This window comes from Hippocampus zosterae, chromosome 1, assembly GCF_025434085.1.
Source record: "Hippocampus zosterae strain Florida chromosome 1, ASM2543408v3, whole genome shotgun sequence".
NCBI classification, from domain to species: Eukaryota; Metazoa; Chordata; class Actinopteri; order Syngnathiformes; family Syngnathidae; genus Hippocampus; species Hippocampus zosterae.
Genome location: NC_067451.1, coordinates 10,104,812 through 10,127,978, shown reverse-complemented (window position 1 = coordinate 10,127,978; position 23,167 = coordinate 10,104,812). Strand labels below are relative to the sequence as shown.

At 40.9% G+C, this 23,167-nt stretch overlaps 2 protein-coding genes across 6 annotated transcripts; both read left to right on the top strand.

Annotated features, from left to right (window-relative positions):
* The first annotated feature begins 1,301 nt into the window (after positions 1 to 1,301).
* On the top strand, positions 1,302 to 13,085 carry rab41 (RAB41, member RAS oncogene family). Of its 5 annotated transcripts, XR_007963676.1 has the most exons (9): positions 1,302 to 1,510; positions 4,080 to 4,138; positions 5,414 to 5,467; positions 5,758 to 5,863; positions 7,455 to 7,566; positions 8,293 to 8,386; positions 8,700 to 8,793; positions 9,864 to 9,930; positions 10,487 to 13,085. XR_007963676.1 is itself a non-coding variant. In XM_052073529.1 (8 exons), the coding sequence occupies exons 1-8, from the start codon at positions 1,432 to 1,434 to the stop codon at positions 10,549 to 10,551; spliced, it is 636 nt and encodes a 211-aa protein (XP_051929489.1). In that variant the 5' UTR covers positions 1,302 to 1,431; the 3' UTR covers positions 10,552 to 13,085. The 5 variants fall into 5 exon arrangements, 4 of the variants coding, with proteins under 4 accessions (XP_051929489.1, XP_051929439.1, XP_051929558.1 ...); XM_052073529.1 differs by lacking the exons at positions 5,758 to 5,863; positions 8,293 to 8,386 and adding an exon at positions 6,363 to 6,468; XM_052073479.1 differs by lacking the exons at positions 5,758 to 5,863; positions 8,700 to 8,793 and adding an exon at positions 6,363 to 6,468.
* Positions 13,086 to 14,870: 1,785 nt separating this feature from the next.
* stard14 (START domain containing 14) lies at positions 14,871 to 22,920 on the top strand. Its single transcript, XM_052071209.1, has 6 exons — positions 14,871 to 15,211; positions 16,769 to 16,916; positions 18,085 to 18,188; positions 18,964 to 19,081; positions 19,650 to 19,702; positions 22,237 to 22,920. Exons 1-6 carry the CDS (start codon positions 15,038 to 15,040, stop codon positions 22,447 to 22,449), a joined length of 810 nt encoding a protein of 269 aa, XP_051927169.1. The 5' UTR covers positions 14,871 to 15,037; the 3' UTR covers positions 22,450 to 22,920.
* The last annotated feature ends 247 nt before the right edge of the window (positions 22,921 to 23,167 follow it).

Genomic DNA, 23,167 nt, shown 5'->3' with positions numbered 1-23,167 from the left:
GTTTTCTATTATCTACACTGCTATGTTCTTAAAGGGAATATATTATGGGAAAACTTGATTGTTTGTACACAAATAGTTTGGTCTCTGTGGTGCCTGCCCAGCAATCAAGCGTAAAATTAAATAGCCAAGTAAATTTTACCCTGCCCATATATGAAAATATGTCAGTGAGTGAACCGTTCTGTCCTTCTACTCCATGGTTCCGTAACGTATAGTTAAAATTAGTTATTGGAGGCTTCATGCAAAGTACAAAGAGCTGCCGTGAGGTTTGCTGGATCCGTAGATTAGCATTACAGTACTTAAGAGGTTTTAACTTCCATGCGAGTGTAAAAATAAGTGAAATACTTAAAGTGGGAGTTTGCGGTGTTGAAACGGTTGGCAAAATTTGAACGCGGCCTTGCTCCCCTATCTATCTATTTAAGCGATGGGCAACATAAATACCGGATTGCTAGTGCTACTGCGGGGACCAGATGCTGCGTATGGTTTTAGTCTAAATAAGCACAAAAATATGACTATACATGCAAAATACGTGCTCTTAATATATGTAATTTCCCATAGTACATTTCTCAATGCATGTATAAAAGATCCATGAACCTAAGCCATTAACAAAGGGTTTGAAGCTGTCAACAAAATAACCACGTAATGTGATTTTTTTGGCCAGTGCAAAGGCCTCTTTTGCATAAAAATTACCATTCAAGGATGGCATGAGGTTGCTGAACAGCAAGCCAAATTTAAGTGCAAGAATTCATTTTGTGCATTTTTTTTCCACCAACATCAATCAAAATGGTCATGATTGATGTTTGTCCTGCATATCATTCTGAAAAAATTATTAGGTCTACTCCTGTGGTATGTGGTAAGCAGTAAACACAATTAAGTGATGTCTGCCATCTTGTGGTGAATAATGATATTACAACTTAAACATGCAGTCGACGTTTGCACAACTGTGCCAATTTTTATTTTATTTTATTTTTTTACTTATTGATTATATTATTGTGGGTCAGTTACACGCCCGTCATTGATCTAGCGAGATAACGACAACACCCATACAAATGTAAACAAATTAACTACCAGATAGCAAAACAAAAGCATCCAGTCTCAACTTTTTGGACGATTGAAGGTTAAAAGTAATGCTAATGATATCATAACAATAATTTACACGTAGTTACTGTACTTCAAGCATTGGTACAACGTTCTGTTTACAATAGGGGTCCGACAAACATGCATTCTGCCAGCTACAACTGGAAGGAAATTGCTGCTTATTCTTCTCCAAAGCCTCATGGTTGCGCTGTTTCACTTTTGTTCGTATGAAGGAGATTTAAAAAAGGGGGTGACGATCAACTGCTGTGCTGTGAGTGCTCTCCTTTCTCCAGTCTAGACATCACATCACAACCCAAAGCCGGCTAGTTTTCTGCCTCGTATTTTGTTTGGGCCAAAATGTCGACCACAACCGGCGGTGGGGAGTTCGGCAACCCTCTACGGAAGTTTAAGCTCGTCTTCCTGGGCGAGCAGAGCGGTGAGTTTGGACGCCGTGTGTCGAAGTTGGAGATCGGTAACTGGGATGTGGGGGAGAATCTTGCTAGCATCCGGCTAACTAGCTGGTCGAGTTTGCTTGCGGCCCAATGAGAAAAAAATAAGAGGTAGTCTTGCACGGCAACAATTCTACATTTTTTGTGCTTAATGGTTTAAAGAAGACGGCAATCTGGATTTTTTTCCACCTCGAATTGTGATGATGTCATCGGACACTCATAGCTACCGAGTCGCCATTCACCTTTGAGTCAAATATGATTTCAAATGACATTACCTAGTAGTGGTACGAATAATAAATGTTGACTTACCCTTAAATGAATGATGAGGACATTCGTCTTGGTGTGTGTGTGTGATTCCTTTCCACCATGACATCAGTGAATGTGAAAGATAATGGATGGATGGATAGCCAATAGTAGCTAGTAGCCGTTGACTTTCTGTTAAGGGAGCGAGCTGGACGTTTTTAGCCCGGAGTTCTCTTTTATTGACACTCAAGCTACTGAACTCACACCGTAACATTAAACCGCAATACTGTGAGATAATATTACATCGAAGCAAAGACACGTAAAAGATAGCTCCCTTTATAGCTGGACCTTGCTTAGCCACGTCGGCCAGCCGAGGTTAAAACCAGCCGGCCGGCCTTCCTCGACAATTTAACGCCGCTGGACAATGCAGTCGAGAATCAATTGATTATTCTTACGTGTTTATACGCTGTGTTTGTGTATCCGGCTTGGAACACCAAAAAAATCGGGCTTTGAAGTAATTTGGCGACAATGTGGATATTTTTTTCGTCCATTTTAGTAGCTCCACCCATATTGCCAACTCGGCGTGTGAGCTCGACAGTTCGCGTCGGTGTCCCCTGAAAAGCCGATTGAGAGTAAATTCTAAATCCTTTATCATGTTTAAGGTCCGTGTACTAGTAGCTTCTTTGATATCACTAGTAAGACCATTCAGTGCATATGTAGCGCGAGTGTGTCAAACCAGTGAGTGACGACGTTTCCGCTATTAGTACCACTTTTCGATGACTACTACACAATTAACTTTACTCGTAAGCTACTGTACTACACTAGTAACACAAATGGGTCCAACTAGTACGCATGCCACGCACCAGTAGCCCCCATATCAAGGATGTTTACTAAATAAGCCTTTTGAACATTTGTTAAGGTACTTGTGATAGGGTGATATTTTTCCTTACTATTAAGACAATCTCTCACTTTAGTAGAACGACTAGGACCCAGTAGTAGATCCGCTGTGTATGAGTGGAATTTTATGTGCACTACTGCCAATATCTGCACCCTAATACAACAACTTGGGCATACTACTGTAGTACATGTTACCCACTTGGCAACTCTGAACTTGTTGGCAACTGCATTGTCACTAGTACAGTACCACTAATGAAATACAATTCTACTAGTGCACATCCAGTGCTTCATGAGTAGTATTGACAATAGTACTTACAATAAAAAGTATTAACTAGGACTAACAATACTAGTAGTACAAAGGTGTCAACTATCGCACACATTTTCTTCACATGTAACATGTTTCTACTGTTGTGCCCTGATCGTTCCACTAACTAGTAGAAGACAGTTGCTGCTACTGCACCTTTAATTGTTGTTAATTGAGCCTGCCTGTCCACTAGTTGCATACTTGTCTTTGTACTACTAGTCAAGTGTTAGATGTTAACTTGTAGAATGTCACTAGTTGGTCTAAGAGAGCATCTAGTTGTAAACAGTTTTGCTTCACTAGTAATCTGTAGTTGTCCTACTTGTATGCCATTGTACAGTATGTTGTCAGTTGGCTTCATAGTAAGCTGTTAGAGAACTTGATTAATTATCAAGGGATATTACAATGCTGTACTAGTAACATTACTAGGCCCAACTAGTTGTCATGTCTCAACCCAAAGCCTCACTCTCAAAGAAAATCAAATAAATAGCCGTTGGAGCATTTATTCAACATTCTTGACAGCCATGTACAGGCATGCTCTTTATCTTCACTAGTAAGACAATTGCATGTTGAGCTATTGTTTGGGCCTAAAATGGGGTGAGGTTCACTTCTTTGTTGAGGAACAATGATTCTCAACATACAGTTTCGAGGAATTCAAGGATTTCATCATCTACGGTCCATAATAATATCAAAAGTTTGAGAGAATCTGGAAAAATCGCTGCACGTAAGCGGCAAGGCCGAAAAACAACATGCCCGTGACCTTCAATCCCTCAGGCGACCCTGCATCAAAAACCAACATCTATGGTGTTGTGAAAAAGTATTTGCCCCCTTCTTGATTTCTGTGTTACTTGCATATTTATCTTACACAAAGATTACAGTTTATCAAACCAATCTTAATAGCACAGAGCGACAACCCAAGGACAACAACCCCAAACTTTGTGGACCGCTTATTACACGGAGAGCCAGATCCGTCTCACGGGCCTTGATTTTGCCACCTGTGTCGTGTGCTTTTTATTCACCGTGGTGCTGATTTCCAAACTATGCATGACAACGTGTGGTGCTTGTTTCTTCATCATTGTAAAGGAGATGCTTGAACTCTTGTGTCTTTGTTGCAGTGGGAAAGACCTCGCTCATCACCAGATTCATGTATGACAGCTTTGACAACACCTATCAGGTAAATACAAGAGATGGCAGTGTGCAGCGGAAGCTAATCTCAATTTGATACATGTTCCCATCGGAAATAACGGAGAGGTTTGAAGGAAATAATCAGTTCCAGATGAATTGCGAGTGCACGTTGTCGCACAACATTAAGGTAATGTTAAGCGCTGTCAGGGTTAAACCAATAGTGGTGTTGCCGGAGTCTCATAACTTCATGTCTAGTCTTTTTCAAGTCTCGCGTTCTTCTTGCCTTGACACTCCGTCTCGAGGCAGCTCATTCTTTGAGAATTTAACAGAAAAAAGCCAACAAATGCTGATATGACCTCCGCCGGTGAACAATTGCCGGCTAGACGTGCCGTTTATTCCGGATGGCGACTCATAAATAGCTTTTACAGGCGGTATAAAAGGTGTCTCAATAGCACTGAGCTGCAGAAGCAAAGGGCTGCTGATTGCATGTGTTACAATTATCGATCAGTATATGATTTGTCGTTTTCGTTTTCAGTTTGCAATTGAAAAATCTGAAAAGCAATTGATTGTTTTGTTTATCCATCCTTGCATCTTCTGTACCACGGGGGCATGGGTGGGCTGGAAACACGGAGTGTTGTTTTGGTTCTTTTATTAATCTCAAACAAAAATGTCAGCTTTTTCAGGAATTAACCTTGAGTCCAAATCAAAAATATGAAAATGGAAGAAAAAAAATGAGCCACATGACTGAATTCAATTTTATATTTAATTGGTCATATTTGCACGTCCTGGAAGTTATAGCCACAACCCTTGGTTAGTTTATTGATTTCATGTTTACTTCTCTCTAGGCTAGGAGTGTCACAATCAATCAGGAAGATCAAGAAAATCCATCCATCAGCCTTATTATAATATGGACAGTTATGCATCATATTAAGAACGTGTGACTCCACCACAAATGGACTAGTAAATTTGGGGCCAATATTCATTCTTGTTGTGATTGTATATTACGCAGGAATTCGGAGTCAGAAAACTTAATTTATCCTTGTCTATGTCTCTGTGGACTGATCGTAATGGTTACCAAGCTAACATCTTTGCTTGTGCTCTTGACCAAACCTCCGTGTCACATAAACGCTGTCAATTAAAATCAGACTCTTTCTTGTAGCCCGTTTTTAAAATCGGTATTTTGGATCAGAGCGTAATATTGGACAATGATTTTTTTTGGGGGGGGGGGGGGGGGGGGGTTGAGACTGATGCTTCCTGTAATGCTTCTGCTGTTTATATCATGTGTTGTTGATGTCAAGGTTTTGATGCAGTGATTGTTTTGCAGGCAACAATTGGCATTGACTTTTTGTCAAAAACCATGTACCTCGAAGATCGTACGGTAAGCCATATTATCTTCCCTATGTCATTTCCACAAAAGGATTATCGAACCTTGTTACAATGCTTAAAGCATGCTTTGTATAGCACTCACCATTTCCACATTATCACCCTTTCACTTTTTTTTTTTTGGACCCAATCCTATCGTGTCATTCATTTTGCCAGACGTGATCACATTTTCAGTTCCCTTTTTTTGTTTTGTTTTGTTTTTTTGTCCTCCTTCCATCCTCTGTCTGGGTCACGAAATCCCACCGGTTCCCCACGCGTGCGCATATGCGTCACGGGCGGCCAAAGATTCGGCTGCAGCTCTGGGACACGGCGGGTCAAGAGCGTTTCCGCAGCCTCATCCCGAGTTACATCCGAGACTCAGCCGCCGCTGTTGTGGTTTATGACATAGCCAGTAGGTATCACGGCCTTGCCTCGCCTCCCTGTCCTCTGCTTGTACGGTACCGTGTGCAAGGGCATACGGTGCAAGAGCGCGGCGTGGCGTGGAAACCCCACTGGACACCACCGTGAGAGCGTCTCCCAGCATGGCTGCAAAGCAATTTCACCAGCAGTGCCCAGGGGGGTGTCCACGCTCCTTAGATGCTGTATTAAATACAAGAGGCTGTTGGAATGAATCACTCAACATTTCTTCCGATGTCTCTTTGTGGGTTCAGATCCTCTGAATGGGATGTGACTCAAGAATGATTCAGCAGGGTCTCTTTTTTTTTTCTTGCATTAAGCTGTTCACCTCCACTTCATCATTTCAATGGTTTCCTCCTCCCCCGTTCGCCATTCCTTCATTAAAAACAGCCTGGCTTGCAGTTAGTCTTCTATTCTTAGCTCCCCCTTTCTTATTCTGCTTTCCCTCCCCTCTTTATCTCCATTCTCCCTCCCCGACCGTTCCAACCCCGCAGGTCCGACTCCAGCTTTGGGACACTGCTGGACAGGAGCGCTTTCGTAGCCTAATTCCCAGCTACATCCGCGACTCTACCATTGCTGTGGTTGTGTATGACATCACCAGTGAGTCAGGGCTGTTCACTAACATTCCGTTTAAGGTGCAGAGAGACATTTGAGTTACATTAGGTACACCTGCGCAATCTAAAGTGGGATACATGCATACCCATTTTTAACATCTTTACTGTTTTTTTTTTTTTTTTAGTATGAGACCACCACGCGATGATGAAAAAAATCACTGTGAATTCTCACTCCTATTATAGTGTGTGGCGTATTGCAGATGACCAGCACATACACAAATTACCCTGTGACAGTCCCAAGACTGACCTGTGGGGGCAGCACGGCCCCAGAGAAGATCAGGTTTGATGAAAAAAGACAAAGAACAAGAAAAATTAAAGAAGGAAAAAATAGTATATTCATGTGTGGCCTGATATAAGGTCACATTTTTCGACCCATATCTGTGCTGACCACACACATAGTGATCAGATTTATTGTTGGCCCTCTGACAGTTGCCTGAGCAAATCCAATAACCGATTATTGGCCTTTTGATCACAAAGGTGGTTAAAACGTTGCCTGATTGTTGGGATGTGTGTACCCTACTTTGGTGGGATCCGATTTAAGAGCTGTATCGACAATTCTGGAAACTGCTTCATAATGCTGCTTTTTCTTACCATCAGATCCATTTAACATTCTGCTTATTTTGTGCATTGAAATCGGGTCACAGAAAATATTCAAACTATTGCAGTTCTCCACAAATGAAAACAACAGCCACATTCGTGGACATATTGTTAGATGAGCACCTCTCACATACAGCTCTCGGATAGATGTTGCCGGTGAACCTAATGCTGTGTCCACTGGGTGTAAGTATTGCTCAGAAGTTGTCGAAGCGACCTTTCCATTTTCTAACTCTTAATACTTTTGCTTACTGACACAAGTTGCCAATTGGACATGTGTGAAACTAATACTCTCTTTACAGTCGCTAGAAAATATTGACAGCTCCACGTGTAGCTCGTATGTGTGCGCTGATGTCTGTCATTTCCTTTGACTTTCAGATCTCAACTCCTTCCAACAAACCTCAAAGTGGATCGATGATGTCCGGACGGAGAGAGGAAGTGATGTCATTATCATGCTCGTTGGGAACAAAACAGACCTGGCGGACAAAAGGTGAGTCCTTGCTTTGAATGTGTGGATGGCAGTGATGTCACATTCGAGTGTTGGTCTTGATTATTATTTGACACAATCGGTCAAATGCGGTGGAATCAAGCACACTCTGTTCCGGGATGCTGGTCGACTTGGGTTTTGTTCAGATTTGAGGACAGTAGAGGATGGGACTACTCGTCTCCCACAAAGTTACATCAAAATAATTCTAGAATTCTTGTTTTAGCAAAACCTCACAAGGTCCCAGCTGTCCCACTGTAGTTTGTTTTTGTAAACCCTCTGCCACAGCCTGGAATCCCACATTTCCTCCCGTGACAGTGTACCTAATTCATCTTTTTGTTTGTCTTTATGATTTGCCGCTTTGCGTATGATTCCGTACTTTTGTGAATGCTAAGTGCAGTGTGAAATTAGGAAGAAACCTTTTTCTCTCTCTTTTTTTAAATGGTTTCTTCATACCGCAAATGGTTACCTATCGTGAGTCGGCCTGTAACATACCCCCCCCCCCCCCACAAACACACCCCCAGCGCTAAACGGGGCTTCACTGTCTTTTTCTTTGCATCAGATTTATTTTTAGTTATGTTCCTCAGTTTCATTCTGTCATTTTGATTTGCTTTCATTTCTGTGTATGTGTGTGTGTTTGCATGTGTTTTTTGGGATTCTCCACCTTGTCTTCTCCCCACCCACCACCTTCCTACACCCCACCACCACCACTTTTCCCGGGACCGGTGGCAGGCAAGTCTCTGTTGAGGCGGCAGAGAGGAAAGCTCGAGAGCTCAATGTGATGTACATAGAGACCAGCGCCAAGGCTGGCTATAACGTCAAACAGGTTGGTGGCGGCTGGCGAAGCGGCCATGTTGTCCTTTCATTTTCACGGGAGAGTGATTCCTCCGTGTTGTCATTCTCCGGATCACAACTTAATCAATGCCATGAGTCATTTTTCCTGCTAGCCAGCGTAGCCCTGGTCTCCGCCCTCGCTTTCTGTGTCTGTTATAACCAAAACTAACCTCTCTTCCCTGTCAAAACAAAGACTCAGCAAGCGTTCTTGTCTTTCTTTCCTCTCCTTTCGGGCCTGTCTTCTTTTGCAATCTTTCTCCCTATCCGTATCCACCTCTCGGTCCGCGTGGCCTCCACCCGAGCAGACAGATCACCACGGAGGAGGGCGAGCACAGAGCTAAGGAACTGAATGTCATGTTCATTGAAACCAGCGCAAAGACTGGCTACAATGTCAAACAGGTAGAGATGACTTTTTCTCTGGCTACTCACTAACTATGCTGATTTCTGCGCTCCAGCTTCCGACTTTCCTATTTTGACTCCCCTTTTCACTCACTCTCTTTGTGATCTACAGTAAATCACTGCTGTTGGCTTTGTTGTCTTCTCAAAGGTTACTTAAAATGGAGCACCAACGGGGGATTGCGAGCCGTAGGTTGGCATCCGAAAAATAATTTGCGAGAAGTATCGTTTGGAAAAATAAATAAATACATACATAAATGTCAACTGCGTATAGGCACTGATGTTCTGATACTGCAAGATAAACCAATTATTCCCCAATACTTTTGCAACGGCACAATCCAAAGATTGACTATGATTACGTATCATGACACAAATCTGACAAGCAGGCAAGAATAAAGGTGAGCAAAAAGTACAGAAATATTCTTTTTGTACAAAACGTTTTTGTTGATACAGTCGTATTGTTATAAGGATTCAAATGTGCTTGTTAAAATGTGACTGTCTTCCTTTGCTAAATTTGACTTGAATAATATGCAGATGGAAATACCGACTTCGCCCATGTCCGGTTTTCATGGTTCAGCTCAACAAAATGTGTTTTGGTAAAGGTTGTCTTATTTTCTTCAAAAATTACAACTTTATTTTCATAATGACTTACCTCACCCCAACCAGTTTCAATATTCATTCTTTTGTAAAAAAAAATTTCCCTTAACTCATTCAGTACCAGCCAATTCTAGACCAAGTCTGAAAAGATGTTTAAAAACGTCTTTGGGAGTGAATGAGCCAATATGAATTTATATATATATATATATATATATATATATATATATAATTCCCAAAATATGAATTTATCATTCTTTTTTAAAGCTTCATCAGTGAGACCGACCTCCGCATAGATTTCGATAATGCCACTGCCCAGCAAACAGGACTTTGTAATTTCTAACTCATTGCCTGCCAAATGTGTCGGAAATGTTTAGGTTTTTGGTTCAAATTGCAACTGATGCTGATGTATTTTTCCAATTTGTCTGCATGCTGAGGCATCACATTCTTGGCTAATCCTCATCTCTGTTGTTTCGCAGCTGTTCCGTCGCGTTGCGGCCGCGTTACCTGGAATGGATAGCACAGCGGAGAAAAGCAAAGAAGACAGTATCCTTCAAATGTGGCAGTGGTTCTCAAAACTGGCGTCTGAGCTGTACCTTGGCGGTCTACAAAATAGTTAGCGGTAAATGATGTCGTGTGCGTACAGCAATAAATACATATGGTAGTTGCTTGTTAGGATTATTAAGGGGCCCTCTCAAAATGTTCTTCTGTATTTATCAAATGTAAAAATAAGACTTTGCTTCTATGCAAAATTGGCACCTTAATATATTACGACATACAACTGTAGCCTCGTAAGATTACATTTTACATTGACAAAAGACAATTGTGTTCTACCAAAAAATAATAATAACAATTTGTCACTGTCACTTTACAACCCCCCCAATTAGGCAACATTTTCATTCCAATGGCACTTCGGGGTCCACATGGTAATTAAATTGAATTAGCATGAGGAATATGAGTGAGTCCTTGGAAAATGTTCTCTTTTGACCCAAAATGTTTGAGAACACCTGGTAGAACCTAATATCCGTTTTAAAAAAAAAAAGAGTGAAGCTCATAATCTGCAAACTCATGGCCGGTGTTGCTTAACTCCAACTCCCTTCAGTGATCGACATCAAACTGGAGAAGCAGCCAGAGATGACTGTCACCGAGAGCAGCTGCTCGTGCTAGTACATGACTCTCGAACCCAGCCCAACAAGCCTGTCTCACCCCGACCTTCCCCCCACCACCACCACCACCAACAACAGTTTGTCTCTCAGTCTCTCACCCGGGGAACAAACACTGGAGAGTTAGCGCGTGGATGTGCGTTACTGAAGCCAAACAGAGAGTCCACGTTGAAATCCAAGGGATGCGTGAGCCCATAGGCGTTTTCAGTTTGATGACTTGCATGGCATTTAACGTATATACATAGAAGTGCAGACTGACTTAGCTAACCGCTTTTTGGGCTATTGCACAAACTCATAATTTCCGTGCTGTGAGGGTTTTTTTGTTTTTGTTTTGTTTTGTTTTTGTCATTGTTGTCACGTAAAACGACGCGATGGATTGTTTAGGTGACTCCACAAGTTTTTTTGTTTTGTTTTTTTAGAAGTTATAAGATGGCTGCTTATTTCTTAACTTCTATGTTGTATTTTAAGGAAGTAGAGACAGGATCTTACGAATTGTCACAAACTTCACACTTCAGGTTTTTGCAGCATATTAACACAACGCAGCAGGAGGCGTCATTAATGTGTGTGATGAGGCTGCAATATGGAAAGCCATTTGTCATTTATTCTGTATCCTTGCTATTCGGGGTTTGGTCCATGTACCAGTACACTCTTCAATATCACTATGAAGAAAATTTAGTGCACTAATAGAATGACTGTTTTACTAATGTTGTTTTTTTTTCCACTAGTACTGTCACGTTTGGCCTATTTGGGAACAATGAAAATTTTTCGTAATCTACTGAGCTACTTTATTAATATTACTCTGAACAGCTAGTAACCATGTGTCACACACCAGTATCCTCATTATGAAAGATAACAAATAAATGCTCAATTGGTTTTCCACAACAACAACAAAAGAAATTCCTGTATACTAGTGCCACTTTTGGCCAACTAGTATGCAGCTTCACCTTACTAGTGATGCACTAAGTAAGGACTCAAAAGTCATTAATACTAGTAGTCAACTAGTGCACCGTTTTGCCTCACTAGTAACATATTTGTCCTACTAGTTTGCCTAATTTTGTTTGACTAGTGAGGATAGAGCATACTAGTACAGATTGAATAAAAACTTGAGAAGCTTTCCATGAAGTCATCAGAACATTTATTCAACATCTAAACCTTAAGAAAACGACTGGTGCATGACATAACAGTTTGGCCCAGTAAGGCAGCATAGTGCTTTACTAGTATGTTTTAATTACATATTAGGAATCCAAAAGTGGCAGTAGTTGTGGGAAAAAATAGACAATCGTTTTACTAGTGCAGTGAAATGTTTTACTAGTGAGAACAAAGAACTTGAGATGGAAATCAAGGAAATGCAAGAAATGTTCGAACAGAAAGATGGTCTTCTGATCTGAAAAATGAATTGACAAACTTGGGATTTTATTTTCCAAGCCCTGAGTGAGCAATGCACTCCCAAACCACAATGCCCCCCCTCCACCACACTGCACTGTGTACGTGTGCATCACGCGAGACCCGATTCCAAGCGGTTTCTTCGATGTAAAGCCAACCCGCGTAACCCCAAACTGTCCTCATAACACCCATGAAGCATTAGAATGCTAATTTCACCGTACTAACAAGGACGTGAGGTCGAGTTACTCACGAGATAACATTTTCTAACACTCCTGCCATGCCATTGATGCTCCGTGTTGTGTTGATCACACATATCACAGCGCATGCTCGCCATGCAGGATTTTTACGGGCGACGACACAGATGCCTTGCTTGTTTTGTTCACCAACGTTGTGCACTGAATCAAGCCACAAATATTGTAAAATAGATGAAAAGGGAAGCCGGCTGGCTGGTTAGTGGCTCGTTGTTGTTTTCTGGAGCCGGTCGACGAGAGCATGTCCTCCTAAATAAAAACTTACTAACACTCCCGCTGTAAAAATGGCCACCTTAGTCGCAGTATCATTCGCTCTATTGCAAGTATTGCTTGTGTAGGACCGTTGTTTTTATGTGATTATTTATTCAGAAACTCGGACGTACACCTGAAAATTGTTAGCTTGACCAAAAAGTGCAAATGCTGAGGCGCATGTCAAAAAGATGTTTTATTTATTTGCGTGTCTGCCGGGAACCCTCTCGCTCTCTCCAAGGCATTGTTGTACAACTAGAAAGGACTTCTTGCGCTATGTTGTCATGGTAACACTGTTTACAGTCAAGGCCGTAAAGGCTACACACACAAACACACAGAGCGAACCACAAACCAATTCTTTAGCCATAGTGTAAATGAACACCTCGGTCCTTCTTGGCTGTCACTGGTTTTGAAAATATGTGTCGACATTTTAAGAAGAAAAAAAAAAAGATTTAGAGCTCTTCTATTACTTGCCACAACTTAATACTCAGCTTTGTGCTCTTCGGAATCGTGTCTGTCCACTTGAACTATGCTGTCTACTCGTGTTTAGCAACGTTGTGTGAATACTATTACTATCTGATGTGTAAAAAGGAAAGTTAAAGGCACACAAGTGTAGGCCTATCTCATGGAATACAATAAAGATTATTTCACCAAAGAGTATTCTTGAAGCTTCATTTTATTTATTTATTTATTTTTTATGGCGGATTACTTTGTATCGCACAGTGTGTAGAATATAATAGAATTGAAGGTGAAGACTTAAACAGTTTGCCGCTATCCTGTGGCATTTATAGGAAATTATTAAACTTTTTAGAAGCAGCTTTAACCAATGCCTCCGATTGGACTCAAGTTTGGCTGACTCTGAACTCAAGAGTAGCTCTTAAAGTCATCAGCCATGGTGAGTCCAATTTTTAAAAAAACATAAAAGTGTTAAACATTATATGGTATTAGTTGAAGCAGACTATACATTTGGAGCATATTTTATGGCCAATTCATTCAGGAATCAGCTTACTTCAAAGGATTCACATACTTTAACGAGACACCCAGGTACCCACCACTGTCATAGTGATTAGTTAGATCAACTTCATCACAATGAGATGGGGTATAATCAAAACGGCAATTTTTTTAGTCCCATTCATTCTCGGTGGAATGTTGGATTTCCTCATGATGGTTTCATCAGCACTCAAGGTCAGGGGAACTTGTCGCACATTGTCTATGTGTGTCACATATTGAGTAATCATACACCGAAACTACTGTATACTTAAGCACTATGTAACACTATTACGCCATGAAGGTGTGGCCAGGTGAGCACAGGGCGATGATGACTAAGCAATAACTTAATTAGATTTGCTAACTCAGATGTCTTAAATGTTATTTTTGAAATTGCGCCTATTCTACAGTAGCTAAATTGTGGCCATTAATTATTAGCACTCTGTACAAACGTTTTACCAAATTTGGTGCCATAAATTAGCATTTTGTGACACAGATAAATGCCAACTGAAGTATAAAAAAATTACAGCCTCTGAAATTTACATAAGTACAAATAGATTTTGACTTCATTACCAGACATTGGTGTTTTGTGGCCAGAAATGTTGCCTTTTTATGCGCACGTTGTATCCATATGAAACCAATACCGTGTGACTATTTTTGTTTTGTTTGATTGTCTGTGTGTGCCCTGTGATTGGCTGGCAACCAGTTCAGGGTGTGACCCGCCTACTGTCCAGACAACTGGGATAGGCTCCAACACGCCCTGTGACCCCTGTGAGGAAAAACGGATTAAAAATCATATATATGATATATATATCATCATATATATCATTCATTTGTCTTACTGTTTATTGTGTATGTTAAATTACTCCATGTACAGCACTTTGTATACAGCGATGGCTGTTTGAAAGTGCTCTATGAATACTGTTGACTTGACAACAGCTACAGCTGTAACTAAGCACTTTATAGAACATTTATTATTACATTTAGAAGACAAACGACAACAACAAAACAAATTAAAGAAAAATGATATACAGGGCATTCTCACGTTAACATCAATTAAGTCTCTTAATCATTGAAAGAAGTTCAAGGGCTTTCATAGACATCACAATAAATTACTAATGGTACGCGCAATACAATTCACGGATATTTGAGTCACCAAATCGTTTGTCGAAACGGTAAGGAGGTGCAGCGAAGGTACTTTTCATTTGTCAACGCCACTTGTTTGCATAGTACACCGAATTTGAAGCTACGAGTGTGTATTTTCTTTGGTAAGCGTGTCACCTCTATACTGTTGCTTTTTTTTTACATTAATATTATATTCAACTTGAGTTTGAGCGGTTTTGAGGGTGGGGAACTGATTTTTTTTACCTGTACGTTATGACGTCATCACCAGTGGAGGTGTGTTCCTCTTCGAGTGCGTTTGTGAGTCAAGGCATGGCTCAGGAATTCGGCCTCAGGAATCCTGTTCGACTCGATCGGCGATCGGCCTCTCTTTATATTCAGAAACCAACCCGCAGAAAGCCTGACTTGACTTTGGAGAACTTTCAAAAGAAGAGAAACCTTATCGACTGTATTATTTTTTCTTGTTCTGTGCTCGCGTGCTGGGAGATTATTGGCAGCATGTCTTTTGCCAGCATCCTACCGGACGACTCTGCGTTTGTTGATTTCAAGGATCAGTGTTTGTCCACCACGGGGAACTGGCACAACAAATACGACAAACACGGGATGCAAGTGTGGATGGAAATCCCCAAGGACAAGGGGAACAGCAACGGGCCGAAAGTGCACAAGATCAAAGTAAGTTTTTAAACAAAGTAACAAAAGAAAAATAAATTATCTACACACAGGTTTCTAAACCAACTAAAAAGAATTCTTAGCTCTCTTAAGTACAGTACCACCATTATGACCAACATGAAAATACAGTCGTTTGTCTAAGCTAAGTAAGTGTCCACAAAAACAAGTAATTTCTTTCTCAAGAGTATTGAATATATTGTAAGCTATTGGAACATTAACACTGCATTTTACCTAAAACTTGCATCCAAATAAAAAAAAACAGTTTTAAAAGATTAAGTGCAAAGCTATTGCTTTAAAATTTAATAGAACTGAACTGTGCTTCACAAATGTCCTGTATTTGATTAATAAAACGATGAGACCACTTCAACATTAAGCAAAGTTTGAACATTTAATTCCGTGATTCTTTCGAACACCACAAGAGGGAGTCTGTATACCACATTTAAAGAAACACTGCGTTAAAAAATGGTCATTCATTTTAGTGGCTGAATGATAATAGTAATTCATTCATTCATTCATCTTCCGTACCGCTTGATCCTCACTAGGGTCGCGGGGGGTGCTGGAGCCCATCCCAGCCGTCTCCGGGCAGTAGGCGGGGGACACCCTGAATCGGTTGCCAGCCAATCGCAGGGCACACAGAAACAAACAACCATTCGCACTCACACTCACACCCAGGGACAATTTAGAGTGTTCAATCAGCCTGCCACGCATGTTTTTGGAATGTGGGAGGAAACCGGAGCACCCGGAGAAAACCCACGCAGGCCCGGGGAGAACATGCAAACTCCACACAGGGAGGCCGGAGCTGGAATCGAACCCGGTACCTCTGCACTGTGAAGCCGACGTGCTAACCACTGGACTACCAGGCCGCCCTGATAATAGTAATAATAATAATAAACTCTGACACTTATAGAAAAGAAACCCTTACATGTCATTTGAGCAAGGCATAGCTTTTGAGAAAAGAAGGGGAAAGGGCTGGAATGATGATCTTAGCCGTAATATTTTGAATGTGTGACGTGTCAGTTGAACAAACGATGTTACATAAGGTCAATTGCTTCCACCGGAGACACGTAATGCCAGTTGTAATTGACAAAATATGTAAATGTGGACCGTCATGGAGCAAGGGTGTGTGCGTGTGTGTGTAAGTTTGTCGTTCTGACTTTCTTTTTAATATTTTTTCAAGCGAGTTTTTTAGTTTCTATTCCTTTTTATACTTTTTGAAAATGCTTCTATATTTTGGTTAGATTTTATTAGGGTTTTTGTTTACATTTATAGAGTTTTGTTGTGTGCATGATTAAAAATTTAAAAAAACAGTTACTAAATGTAAGCTACAATGTTGGTCTTCCATCTTCTGTACAGATGGGCAGTAATGCCAAAATCAAGACATTTAAAATGAACCCCGAAAGCGCATGTATTATATTAATTGACAAAGACTTTTTGCTCATATTATAGTTTCATTTTTCTTTCATTTCATTAACAAATGGCTTTTTTCAATTTTACTAGTTTTTTCGTTAGTATTTGTTAACTTTAGTAACCTATGTGTGTGTGCGCGTGTGTGTTTCCCAGTGTAAAATGACAATCAAAGAAGTCTCTGCAGCGACCATGTACGATGTCATCCACGACAGCGAGTACCGGAAGATATGGGACCCCAACATGGAGGAAGGATATGACATCGCCCGCGTCTCCGACTGCGCTGACCTCGGTTACTACTCATGTGAGTGGAGCCTATCTTTCCTGGACTGATTGCCAGCCAAACCCAGCGCGCATATAAAAACAACCTTCCTTCTATCCATCCATCCACCCATTTGTCCATCGTCCATCCATCCATTTCCGATATACAAAATAGCTTGTGCTTACAGGTATAGCGGGCTAAGTGGAGCTGATCGTAGCTGATATCAGGCATGAGGCGGAATATACCCTGGTTTTGTCACCAGACAATCACAGGGCACATACATGGTGTCCTAACTACAGCTAGGTGGCCATCCATTTTCAAGCATGCTGCGCCACATACAAAAAAATTATATTTGACATGGGCTACGAACCTAGTTTAAAAAACAAATCAGTTTTAGAAACAAAAGTAATTTGTTCCACTTTCTACTCTATGTCAAAGGTCCAGTTTATAAAGATGTGCCACTAATCCATCCTTTGATCATCAAAAATGGACAGCGTCGTACGGTTTGCTTTCGTGTTGGTTCTGTATTTGGAGATGGGACTCAGCTGCTGTTCAGGGTATGGTGGATCTAGTGTAGTGGGATAAAGGGAAGTTGGGCACCCCAAAATCTTCCCAAATCCTCAACCCGTTGCCTTGTCACCTTTAACTAAAAGCTGTTAAGTATCAGTTAATCATGTCAACTAGAAAATCAAAACAGAATTACAGTTGCTTGTTTGATTGTAGACTGTTTAACAAATTAAAATCCAACAATTGTAAAGTGGCCTTTGCATCCTTCCATTTTTTTTTATTTATATGCAGACGTCAAATAATAAAGTTTGGCTGAGTGGGGTAGACCCCGGATTGTTTGCCAAGCAATTGCAGAGCAAATATAGACAAGCAAATATCCATCCACCTTGTTTCTATAGAGTTCGTCCTCTGGTAACGGGTAACTGGAGCTTATCCTAGCTGATATCAGTTAAGAGAATGGGATGGGAACACCCCAAACTGGTTGCCAGCCAATGACATAGGCTTTTCTTCATATTTCTATAGTAAATCCTGAAGCCTTGAAAGGGTGTCTCTGATCATTTCAAGTCATGAGATTCATGTTGACACCTACAAAAGGATGCAGGAGGCCCCTGAGTTCTTTCCAGAGTATTTGTTGTCACAACAAGGCCCAATCTGAGAAAGACACCCTAAGATCGCCCTGTGTTTTTTTTTTTGTACCGGGCAGGGCGTTGTCCAAAACCGATTAAGAACCGGGATGTGGTGACACTCCGCTCGTGGCAAGTGACAGACAAGGAATACATCATCATCAACTTCTCGGTCAAACACCCGGTAAGCAAAACTGAAGTGATATGAGTAGTTCCATTGAAAAAGTGAAACGTGTGTAACAAAAATGCACTACACACAGTGGAAAATATTTCATTTTGTTCACAGTTTAGGAACTATATCACACGCTATATCAAAGCCGCTAATGGTAAAATTTGTCATGTAGATTAATTCCGCAATTTTTTATTTCAAGAGCACATTAAAAACATTCCACAGCTGAAACAAAATGCTGCCCATAAATGACAAATGAACATAAAACATAAAAACGATTAATATAACTTCATTCAAAAATTATGAAAACAACTAAGACACTACAGTGAGGGCTCAGGTATCATGCCGTGTGGAATGCCAAGAAATTAAAATGAATTTTAGGGTGTGTTTGAAAAATGCACATCAAAGGGGCTTGTGTTAACTAGGAATTTGGGACAGACAACAGAAAATGTCGTTTCACCTTTGAGCTTTGGTACCTCTGTGAGGGGGTGAACAAAACCATTTTGAGATTTGAAAACAAATAACAGAATCTTGAATTGCACAGTATGCCTGTGGAGGGGGACCAGAATTGGAGTCTTACGTGTTCCAGTTGAGAGTCGAGCAGCAGATTTTGAACCCACTGGACACATTTGGGGGGGTTGGCGGATTGGTTGGGGAACTGGCTGAATTCAAAGTAAATTGGATTGTGATAATCTAATATTAGATTATCACAATTATAGGGCGCCCAATATATAAAAAAATATTGGGCGCCCTATTAATCTACTGTAACACATTGTCCATTCCATTCCAGAAATTCCCTCCTCGCACTAACATGGTGCGAGCCGTTTCCATCCTCACCGGCTATTACATCGAGCCCACAGGGCCCAACAGCTGCAATTTCATTTATCTCTCACAAGCCGACCCCAAAGGTAAGATGGACTTTTCCAGCACAAATCGAAGAACTTGGATTTTTTTTGTTTGTTTGTTTGTTCAAGGAAAATACATGCAGAACAAATGTATTTCTGTATAAATTATCCATATTGTGCTGAAGACTGAGAAGTAGGTAGTGCTCAAGTATGAAGACACAACATTAAACAGTTTATCACCATTTAGTTTGTCAGATTTTTGGGAAGCGGTGCTAAAATGGTCCCGAATGACTTTGCACTTCAGCGCCTGACTGAAATAAATGAATAAATTGTGCGCCTTCATTCACATCAGCTGATCTTGAGTGCAACTGTGACTTGCAGTTCAATAGCTTGCTATGCCTACACATAGAAATTTTATCCTTTGCATAGTCCACTGGCATGGCCGCTTTTGAGCGCCTTATAGTCAGCCATGAGTAACCGTATGACCTGTTGGTCTTTGAAATTTCATAGGAAAATCTGAAACAAATGAAAGAGCAAAACAAACAGCAAAAGAATGACTGTTTTTTAATGTATTTTAAAATGGAATGTATGTAAATGTTCAGTTGAATATTTTGCCCTATTTTCCTCCAAGGTTTTCTTCCAAAGTGGTTGGTAAACAAAGCTTCTGAAGTCCTGGCGCCGCGGGTAAGTCATGCCACCAGCTGAGCTCCATCATGGGTGTTCGAAAATTTTTTTTTGCACCGCGATCCACATAAAATGGTGCTTACTCAGTTTATGACAGTAGTCATGAACCATATTTCCCGGTTACCAGTAACGCGCAATGAACAGGTTTGCGAGCAGATAAATACAGGATAGGGTGTTCCCCCCCAAAAAAAAGAGAGAGAGAGAGAGAGAGAGAGAGAGAGAGAGAGAGAGAGAGAGAGAGAGATGAATAACTAGACAATGACATGTCCTAGGGCAGGCAAACCAAATTATACTGTATAAGCTTTGTGTTAGGAAAAAAAAGTTGATTTGTTCATGAATTTTGTGCTGTGTTTCCCCCGAGTACAGTGGTTGTAAAAATATTGGGGAAAAAACGGTTTCAGTCACACTTTTCCCTTCAATGGACACTGCACTCGGGGCTGCTCATTCTGGTGTGTCTTGGCCACGTGGGGAACATTTAAGGCAGACATTCTAATATATTTTTCTCGAGAGTCGTATAATTTTTCTGCTTCTCAGTACAGCAGTAATATTAGTTGTTCTCAACAGAGGATAAAGAATATATGCCTGTGAGTAAAGTTCTGTTTTTCTGTTCAGACATCTGTTGCTAAAAGGATCACAACACTGTCATTCATCCATTCATCCAAATGCTAATTGTTAGCCTTGTTAGCCCGTATGCCTATGGTGTTTCCCGTTGTATGTTAGCAAGAAGCTAGCGGCGGGCTATTTAAGTCAAGTTGTTTTGAGTCAACATTAAACCCAGTTAGTTCTTACACAGTCTGTTAAAACTTGAGATCATTTGAGCAGCATGTGTCATTACGCTACAAAATGTGGCCTTATTCGTCCTGTGTTTGGTTGTGATGTAATGTGTCAATGATTCGATTGCCCTCCAGATGTGGTTTCATTTAATTGTTTTTCATCAAAATTAGTGTTTCATTGGTGAGTGTTGAAAAAAAAGGTTTTGTGTGTCTCAAAGGACAATGGTAACCATAGAAACTGGTTTGAGTAGCCTGTTCTGATGAAGTCGCTGACAAAAGAAGTGTCAGCCGGTACAACTCGTTTACCCAGTTTCACTCACACACACGCACGCAAACTGTTCATGTGACTGTGCGCGCACGCTTGTAGGTCCATCCGTGCGTGAGCATGTGCGTGTGCACGCGTCGACAGCGTGCGTTGTAGTGTTTGTGTGCATGCCTGCGTGATGTGCGCTCGCGCGTGCACGTGGCGTCGCTTGCGCGAGCACGTTTATGCGTGCGTGTGGGCGCTTCTGAGAAATACATTGTTACCGAGTTGAAGTGATTTTTTCCCACTGAAACGTGACGGGTTACAAGGGCGTGCCTCGGCGAAAGTAGACAAAAAATTAGATGGCGACAATGAGGAAATAACTCAGAATTTTCAACTTTTCTTTTGTGAGAAACGACACGATTTGTCAGGAGGTGGCAGTCAGACCTACGAGTTACAAACGGGCGAAGCAAATTTTTAGATAAAATTTTCTTAACCGTATGTCCAACTGCCCATTTAAAATCAAAACACTTTCCTATGCCTGCCATATACAATAGACAAACATATTTTAATATTTTCTTCCCCCCCCCCCCCCCCCCGCCCACCCCACTGGTCGATCAAACCCGCATCTGTGCATACCGAAGTAAGCTGTTGCCACAAGGAGGTGAATACAATCATGCAGCCGTTGAAGAGTGTCAGAATCCTTTCATATCTGTTGCAATTATGAGGTTGCCACGGAGATGCTGCTTTAAATTTCATCAAGCGATGACAAGCATTGTGTGGAGAAGCACTTTTCAGACTTAACCACCGACATAGAAACTAAAGGAAAAAAAATTTGACTATTCTATCCTTCGAGCTGAAAACACATTTAAAATGAGTAAAACACGTTTTTTTAAAGCATGTCTTCGCACCCGTTTTTACTTTGTTGCTTTCCGGTGATTATCATCTTACATTACTTTGAGGGAACGTGACGAAGACTGGCTCACACAATTCTCCAAATAACACAATAAATTACACAACTAAATGTTCAAGCCTACCAAACCACCGTCAATCATTCCGAAAGTCCATTAGCTTAATGCTAACATAGAATGCGAATCACCATAAACGGGCTAATGGAAATTAGCTTCAACGTTACGTTAACATGCAGAGCACCACTTCCAAGCAGAGTATCCAACAATTTATGAGTGAACCTGCTCTGCGTCTTCTTGCTCTTCGTCGTGCTGCCTCTCTTCCAGTAGAGCTTCGTGCCGTCCGGCATGTTGTGGCGCAACGTGACGCCACACAGAAGGCACAAACCTTTCAATTAAGACTTTTCTGTATTGTTAAAAAAAGAAACAAGATCATACAAAAGCATTGCTTGAAAAAGAAACAAAATCATACAAAAAGATTGCTTAAAATCTGCGATATTATATTGTATAAGTCTAGATACGATATTTGTATTTACATACCATGATACTTTTTATCAGTAAGTGTTGGTCTTAAAATGAATTACAGTATAATTGTCTCACCACGTCCAGGTGCTAAAATGCGTGCACGATGCGGGGAAGCAGTACCCCAAGTGGAAGGAGCAGAACAATCCGGGTAACAAGCCATGGCTGTACCCCGAACAGTGCAGGCTGCCCCGAATGAACCCGGCCGAACTCGCCATCCAGCGAGGCGACTCGCTAGAGAATGTGGACGAGAGCGCCATGCTGGATGAAAGCTTACAGATGCCGAGGGACAAAAAATGACTCACAAATGACGCGTTTACACATTTTAAAATCACCTCAGGAAGTGCTCAGATAAGCTAAATGCGTTTTTACCTTTAATATATAGAGTAGCACACCTGTTGGGCATTTTTGTAGCACAACATTAAAAAAACAGGCCTTTTAGTTGTTTTCGTGTTTGAAAGTTCGTTTGATGAAAATAACATGTTTTTTAAAGATTTTTACTTTTGGTGGCGTACTACCTTTTTTGTGCAATTAAGTAATTGTATATAGTTTTTTTGTACCATGTTGTTTTAATACATGCTTACCTGATGGATAGAAATGACTTTCATAGCTCTGTTGTATTCATTTAACTTTTACTATTGAAGAAAAGAAATGAAGCCTGTTGCCAGATGGATTTTTCTGATGATTTTCAGCTGATGTCTGCTTGTGATTTTTGGGGGGAGAAAAAAATAGACCACGTAAAAAATAAAAATAAAATTTGGTTAAAAACAAGATTAAGTTTTGTCTTCTTTGCCTTTTCCATGTGTGACTGATTAGTGCGTTCAGCTCACAGTGCAGAGGTCATGGTTTAGATTCCGGGTCCTGGCTTTCCTCCGTGGAGTATGCACGATGCACCTATGCCTGCGTGGGTTTTCTCCGGGTTCCTCTGGTTTCCTCCCACATTCCAAAAACATGCACTACCCAAAGTCAGCTGGGATAGGCTCCAGCATACCCTCGACCCTTGTGAAGATAAAGCAGT

Coding starts and splice junctions, on each gene's coding strand:
- rab41 (XM_052073529.1), top strand. CDS start 1,432: ATGTCGACCACAACCGGCGGTGGGGAGTTCGGCAACCCTCTACGGAAG. Junction 1,511..4,079: donor CTTCCTGGGCGAGCAGAGCG/GTGAGTTTGGAC, acceptor TCTTTGTTGCAG/TGGGAAAGACCTCGCTCATC. Junction 8,794..9,863: donor CTGGCTACAATGTCAAACAG/GTAGAGATGACT, acceptor GTTGTTTCGCAG/CTGTTCCGTCGCGTTGCGGC.
- stard14 (XM_052071209.1), top strand. CDS start 15,038: ATGTCTTTTGCCAGCATCCTACCGGACGACTCTGCGTTTGTTGATTTC. Junction 15,212..16,768: donor CGAAAGTGCACAAGATCAAA/GTAAGTTTTTAA, acceptor TGTGTTTCCCAG/TGTAAAATGACAATCAAAGA. Junction 19,703..22,236: donor CTGAAGTCCTGGCGCCGCGG/GTAAGTCATGCC, acceptor CACCACGTCCAG/GTGCTAAAATGCGTGCACGA.